This window comes from Dermochelys coriacea, chromosome 14 (assembly GCF_009764565.3).
Source record: "Dermochelys coriacea isolate rDerCor1 chromosome 14, rDerCor1.pri.v4, whole genome shotgun sequence".
In the NCBI taxonomy this organism is placed as follows: domain Eukaryota; kingdom Metazoa; phylum Chordata; order Testudines; family Dermochelyidae; genus Dermochelys; species Dermochelys coriacea.
In genome coordinates this window covers 3,428,850-3,436,158 of record NC_050081.1, presented here as the reverse complement: position 1 = coordinate 3,436,158, position 7,309 = coordinate 3,428,850, and the positions used below count along the sequence as shown (strand labels likewise).

The 7,309-nt window shown below is 59.8% G+C and overlaps 1 protein-coding gene across 1 annotated transcript; it reads left to right on the top strand.

The window, feature by feature from the left end:
* Window positions 1-225: 225 nt before the first annotated feature.
* On the top strand, window positions 226-6,554 carry GPR142 (G protein-coupled receptor 142). Its single transcript, XM_038372370.1, has 2 exons — window positions 226-1,297; window positions 4,004-6,554. The coding sequence occupies exons 1-2, from the start codon at window positions 1,156-1,158 to the stop codon at window positions 4,882-4,884; spliced, it is 1,023 nt and encodes a 340-aa protein (XP_038228298.1). The 5' UTR covers window positions 226-1,155; the 3' UTR covers window positions 4,885-6,554.
* The last annotated feature ends 755 nt before the right edge of the window (window positions 6,555-7,309 follow it).

Below are 7,309 nucleotides of genomic sequence, written 5' to 3'. Positions count from 1 at the left end.
GTGACAATGCCAGCCCGTGAACCACCCGCTGGGAGCCCAGGGCCTGCAAATGAAATAACGGCTGGCGGGAACCCACGCCCAGGGGTGTTTTAATTAGCACTAACAGCTGCTCAGCCAATCGCAGTGCTGGACCCATAAAGGCTGTTGGCCAATCACAGAGCTCAATAGCTGCTCAGCCCCATGTGGGGCAGCACATGTAGGGCCTCCCCAGGGCTCTGGAGCTCCAGGGAAGGGGATGGGGGTAAGGGGGCAGTGCCACCTCCAAGCATGAAAGCAGCTGCAGCATTTCTGACCCCCCTGTGTACCCCCTCCCAGATCTGCCTCTGCTCCTCACTCCTGACCCACAGGCCCCTGCTAGCCCAGCCCTGGGCTCCCCCGCCCACCCCAGCTCTGCCGGTGCCCCTCACTCCTGACCCACAGGCCCCTGATAGCCCAGCCCTGGGCTCCCCTGCCCACCCCAGCTCTGCCGGTGCCCCTCACTCCTGACCCACAGCCCCCTGCTATCCCAGCCCTGGGCTCCCCCGCCCACCCCAGCTCTGCCAGTGCCCCTCACTCCTGACCCACAGCCCCCTGCTATCCCAGCTCTGCCAGTGCCCCTCACTCCCAACCCGCAGCCCCCTACTAGCCCAGCCCTGGGCTCCCCCGCCCACCCCAGCTCTGCCAGTGCCCCTCACTCCTGACCCACAGCCCCCTGCTATCCCAGCTCTGCCAGTGCCCCTCACTTCCGACCCGCAGCCCCCTACTAGCCCAACCCTGGGCTCCCCCGCCCACCCCAGCTCTGCTGGTGCCCCTCACTCCTGACCCGCAGCCCCCTGCTATCCTAGCTCTGCCAGTGCCCCTCACTCCAGACCCGCAGCCCCCTGCTAGCCCAGCCCTGGGCACCCCACACCCAGTTCTGCTGGTGCCCCTCACTCCCGGCCCTGCTCTCCCCTACCCCCGGCCCCACCCTCTACTCCAGTCCTGAGACACCAGTTGTGCTTGGCCGCGTGAGGAGCATTGCTGGGGTCTGGCCCACACCCCACACTGGTTCACCCCGGCGTTGGCCTGGGGCAGGATTTGAGCCCAGCGCTCTGGCGCTGAGCAGAGACAGCTGGGGATCCTGCGGCATGTCCTGATGCCCTTGGCTTTCCCCCCGCCAGCTGCCAATGGTGAAGGATGATGATCCTGCTGCCCAACAGCACAGATGGGGCATGGGCGAGCAACGCCGAGCCGCTGGAGTGGGAGCAGCAGTCACCCTGCGAGGAGGGGATCCTCCCTGTCATTTACTACAGCGTGCTGCTGGGCCTTGGGCTGCCAGGTAAGGCTGGGACAGCGGAGGGAGGGCTCCCTTGCCCCACCGCACCTGGTGCTGCTCCGGGACCAGGGATTCGGGGCTGCCCGAGACACAGCCACCACCTTGCCCCTGGGGGGGAAGGGACGGGACTGGCTGCAGTGCATTTCGCTGGGAGGCTGCCTAGCCCAGAGGATTCACCGAGCAGCCAGGTGGAGAGGGTCCCTCCGCCCTGCCGACGGCACCAACTACACTGGGGGCCTTCCCTGGAGCTAGCGGGGCTCCATTCTGGGCGGCTTGGGCCCCCGGATCTCAGTGGGGGGGTTGTGGCCGGTCTAATGCTTCATGCCAACTTTGTGCATCTGGATCGGGCGGGGGCAGAGACGAGAGATGGGTGGGGGCAGTACAGGGGTCGGGCAGCCCAAGCAAGGGATGTCCACACATCGGAGCGTGGGAGGAGAGGAGGGTGCCGTGACTGAGGCTGTCTGGGCTTCCCAGGGTCCCCTGGCGCCCAGGCTGGTGGGTTGGCATTGAGAATTGTGCCCCCTTTGGTGGGCAGCCAGGGAGGACGCTGGGTGTGGCCATCACATCCTGCCCTTGCTCAGAGGGGCTGAGCTCCTGTGAGAGGCACAAGACCACAGGCCCATACCCGAGGGCACAGCTGTACCCGGGACGGAGAGCAGACACTGGCACCTTAGCTTGCCATTTCCATCCCCGTGTTTGGCCTGTCCTGGTGCCCTCTGGTGGCCAGTTGAGCCGTGACTCCCCCCTGCACCCCCAGGCTAGTGCTGCTGGAGCGGGGTGGGAAGTGGTTTTCCCAGCCTGGGAGAGTTCACCATTTGGGGGTTTTTCCCCGTCCCAGAACAGGACGAGGGGTTGGAAGCTCCGATGTTTTTGCGAACTGAAACGTCGGGTCGGGGCAATCAAAACCTTCTGATCGTTTTGCAACATTTTGTTTCCATTTCAACCTGTTTCATTTTTTTAACCTGTTTTAAAGTATAAATTCACTACAATTTCCCAATGAAAACATGAAACTTGCTTTTTAGAAAGTGTTGGAGGGGAGCCTTGGGACACCTGAGAGTCTTTATAATAACATTCGCTTCCAGCGATGGTGGGAAGAGAGGGATCCAGGCCCCTAAATCTGTGGGGCTACATCCCAGCAAGCCAGTAGCTTCCTCCCCGACCTGCCAACTAGGGCCTGGTGTGTGAATTTAGATGGAATAAATGAGCCCAAAGAGCCAAAGGAGATAACGTGACCCAGTCACTGGGCAGCATTAAACAGTGCCAGTCCAGGGGCTGGTACCCGGAGACCGGAGCCCGTTTAGCACCATGGCAACACACCATTCAACAGCCTTTTCACCTGTTAGTAACGGTACAGAAAAGAAGGAAAAACAGTGAAAGCCTTTGGAATATAAAGGGTTGAGTAAAGCTTTCAGTTTGACAGCCCTTGTTCCCTTTCCCTTTAGTTGAAGAGAGGTTTTACAAAGACCCCCCCCCTTGTCTGACCGTCTCTTAGATGGAGTTAAAGATGGTAATAATGGTCTTTGGGAAAAGGGATGACTTTTGTTGAGGTAGGCTGGAGCTGGTGCTGCGGTTAAAGTCCGATCCCATTTCCTAGAGAGGACAAAACAAGACAAAGACCCACAAAAGGGGAAAGGGAAGAACAGCCATGAGAGAAAATGCAGCTTCAGTCTCTGGTGTTAACTCTCACTTGCATCCTCACTGCTGAAAAAACCCAAGCCCAGCTCACGATCTGATCAGCCACCCTGAGCCCTGGCAAACTTGTACCAGTGATGGGCTGTTTAGGACCTTGCATTTCGCTGCCTTTCTGGTCACAGGCTCGCAGCACTGTTGCAAAATATACTGTCTTGGCTGGCTAAGCCAGATGCTTATCAGATAGAAGGAAAAAGGAGAGAGAGAGGGGAAGGGAAGAAATAAGGTGGGGAGGAAAAGAACCCTGGGGGAAGAGGAGGAGACACAGGATAACTCAAGGAGCGGGAGTTGTAGCCTGCTTGGATTAAGTCCGTCTGTCTGTCTCCCCTTTGCACCTTTGCCCAGCAACGTTTGTTCTCCTAGGTTACGGTGACGTGAACTTTCACTCACTGTACACAGTTGAGCTTGCAATTACAGCAGGCCTGCCAGGAGGGGGCACCGTGCTGGCGGCCCCCAAAGGTTGGCTAATTTCTGCCAGGCTGGCTTTGCCCAAAGGGCCACCAAACCTAGGTGAGCGGAGGGTCAGTTGCCACAGCTTTCAAGGACAGAGGGCATCTGCATCTCTCAGGCTGACCCAGAGGAGAGATTAACCAGCAAATGCGTCCTGCGCGGTGGTATTTATAGATACCCAGCCCAGCCCAGCCTCCATCCCCAGGTGCAGCTTACCCTGGCCCATTCCCAGCACCTGGCACTTAGCTTTCAGCCAAGACACCCCCCCATAGCAGTGCAGGAGCTGGCAGTCTCCCCAGACACAGCAGCGAATGTCGAGATTGAGAGAGGAGGATGCTGGTTCCTCTCTCCAGCTCCGTGCCGGGTTGCCTTGCAAGCAGTAAGTTCACAGATGGCATCTCCCTGCAGATTTTGAGATGGGGTGGCAGATGCTCAGGTTACCCCAGATGCTGCATGGAGCCATGCTTTGCTCTAGGAGCATGGGCATCCCTAGATCCAGCCAATCTCAGACCTTCCCTCTGTGCTGGGCAAACGCCTTCAACTTCTCGCTGTGCTTTGTCCCTGCTCCAGTTAACGTCCTGACGGCCGTCGCCCTGTCCCGCCTGGCTGCCAGGACAAAGAAATCGTCCTACTGGTACCTGCTGGCCCTGACCGCCTGCGACATCCTCACCCAGGTCACCATCATTTTCATGGGCTTCATCCTGCAGATGGCCATCCTGGCCCACAAGGGGCCCCATGCCTTCATCCACACCGTCAATGTCCTGCAGTTTGCCACCAACCACGCCTCCATCTGGGTGACCGTGCTGCTGACGGCCGACCGCTACGTGGCGTTGTGCCATCCGCTGCGCTACCGCATGCTCTCCTACCCCGAGCGCACCCGGAAGATCATCGCCGCCGTCTTCGGCACGGCGCTGGCCACTGGGATCCCCTTCTACTGGTGGCTGGACATCTGGCACAACTCCCAGCCGCCCACCACCGTGGACAAGGTCCTCAAGTGGGTTCACTGCTTCACCATGTATTTCATCCCCTGCAGCATCTTCCTGGCCACCAACTCCGTCATCATCTGCAAGCTCAAGTGGGAGAAGCAGGTGGACGGGCACCACCGGCGCATGGGCAAGACCATCGCCATGCTGATGGCCGTCACCACCGTCTTCACTGTGCTGTGGGCACCCCGGACGTGCGTTATCCTCTTCCACCTTTGCACGGGCTCCACCAACAAGGACTGGAGGCTGCACGTGGCTCTGAAACTGGCCAACATGATTGCCATGCTCAACACCACCGTCAACTTCTTCTTCTACTGCTTCGTTAGCAAGACCTTCCGCCGCACGGCCGGTGAGGTGATCCGCTCCTGCAGTCCTTTCTGCACCGGGCACGGCCAGCCGCCCAACAACGGGGGCTTTCTGCACTCGGCTCTGAAACCGCTGGGGCTGCTGGAAAGTGTGTCCCTTTAGGGCAACAGCGTCGGTGCGGTCCTGCTCTCGAAGGGTTCCCAGTCACTGGAATGTGCAGCCTGGCTACCCCATTCCCACCTGGCCCCTCACATCCCGGCCCCCAAGGGGCTTGGGCAGAGGGCAAGATGGGGTGTGCAGCAGCCAGGGCAAGGCGGTGGGTTACAGTGTACTGGCTGGATAGGAGGCAGCTGGCAGTAGTTGGCATGGGCAAGATGCCAGCTGGTGCAGTGGCCCCAACAGAGCAGGAATACTCAGACCTGGTACCCTGACTTGAGGCATCTGCGATTGCTGTGAACTCCTGTTATGACTGTGGAAGGGAACCAGGCCATCTTGGTCTTGTGCCCACGAGACCATATTGAGCAAGTGCCAGGCCTAGTGCACTAGGCCGCTGCACCCAATGCCGCTCTCCCACAAGGTCCATCTGGGACCACAGCAAGGGTCAGGCTGAGGGGAGGCCTGTTTTAATGCCTGGGCCTGGAGGGAGGAGACACGCAGTTGTTTGGGGATGCTGCAGGGGGTGCTAAGCCCTTAGCATCCCACTGGAAGCCCTGCGGTTGTAACACATACCCCAGGGACATTGGATTGTCAGGTGGGGAAGCCAAGATGGTGTGGAATTAAAGGACATGCCCATGGTTACCTGGCAAGGCTGCGACCTGGACGGGAATGGAACCCAGGAACCTGGCAAACAGTTCTCCTTTCTAACCACTAGGCAAGACTGCTCGCTCGGCCATTCGCCGCTTCTGGCCCCCCAAGATCCCAGTTTGGTCAGGTCAGAGCATTTAATCTCTCTCTGTTTTATTGCCCATCGCTCCTGAAGCAAAGGGCTATGCACGCAATGCTCTGCCTGCGGGATGCTGGTGTAGCTGGATGTTCTGGGGCCCTGGGACCAGCTGAGCTGCTGGGTTCCTGCCATTGAAAATGTCTGTGATGCCCACATGAGCTCCACCACGTATCAAAGCACTAGCGCCTGGCACAGCAGCAGGGCACCACGGATAAGTCGGGAGCGCTGGGCAGAGTTGGTGCTGGTGGGGCCGTGGCGAGGGCCCTGCCTCACACTGCCAGTGCAAGGCCAATAAACCTCCAGGTCATGATCAAAATTCTCGCTTTGGATCTCGTTCTTCCCAGAGCGAACCTGGCGCCGTGTCCTGTGAGGGGTTGGGGGGAGTCTGGCCTCCCTCCCACTCAAGGCTGTATACAACCAGCCCGAATGGGTCTGCAACACACAGGCTTGGCTCCATAACACATCCTCACCCAGCTGCCCCAGTGCCCATGAGGGACCCTATCATAAAGCATTGTGCACAGCCCAGGAGACCCTACAATAACATACCACTATGTACAGCCCTGAGTGCCCCTACAATAACCCACCAGGCACAGCCCTGGCCCTCACAAGTCACCCTACGATAACGAAATCCTCGCTTCAGAGCTCCCCCGCAAGCTCTCTCCTAGCCCATGGGGCCTGATACCTGCCCCAATGGGTGGAGACTGTGAGCCGTGGGCAGATCTGGTGAGGGTAGAAGAGACCCGCGGCTGGAATAGCCAGGGGGCTGCAGGGCTGGATTGAGGGGCGTCAACAGCACAGTTTCGGGTTGGGGAGGAGCTAGGTTCCCCCCGAGTCGCCTTGGCCAGAGCCCAGCTTTCAGAGCTGCCTGTCCAGCGCACCCACACCTGGCTCCTCCCAGAGCTATGCCCCAGCCGGATCTCCCAGACATTTCTTTCATCCCTGCCCCCCAGAGCCCAGTGCCAGCAAGTGATCCCTCCTGCGCCCTTGGCTCCCCCTCCGCCGTTTGCCTCAAGCCCCCGCAGCCACGCTTCTAGTGCCTCTCCCAGCCCAACGCCCCCTCTGTCCCCGGGACTTTTACACCAGCCCACTGCCAGCTGCCTTTTCACACACTGGCCCCAGTTTTGGGCAGCTCAGCCCGATCGCATGGGCCTTGTCTCGGGGCGGGGGGGGCTGAGTTCCCAGGCCGGAGGGTCTCCAGCTGGTCACCCCAGACACTAATGGCAACGGGTGAAGGGGGTGACCAAAGCTGGCCTGCGTGGGGACGCCCTGTGTCTGATCCATCTCCGGGCCATCAGCAGAGGGCAGAAGACCTGGCAGCCCTGGCACAGCCAGATGAACCCATTCTCCCAGCAAAGCGGGAGGGAGGGCAAAGCCAGACAGGCTCCTTGCAGGAACCCCCTCCTTTCCCCCACCCACTCCCGCCCTTACCTTGGTGTCGGGCACAGATGAGTCACTTGTTCCTCCCCGTGTCAGCCTCAGTGGCGCTCTGCTTTCCCAGCCCAAACCCTTCCCTTCACGCCACCACCTAGGTATGGCAGATAAACAGCAGCCACGCTCCACCCCAGAGGGGGCTGCATGGCAGTGCTGGGCGCAGCGCTCCCCTGGGCATAGTTTGAGATTGAAACATCAGGTGCCTTTATCATT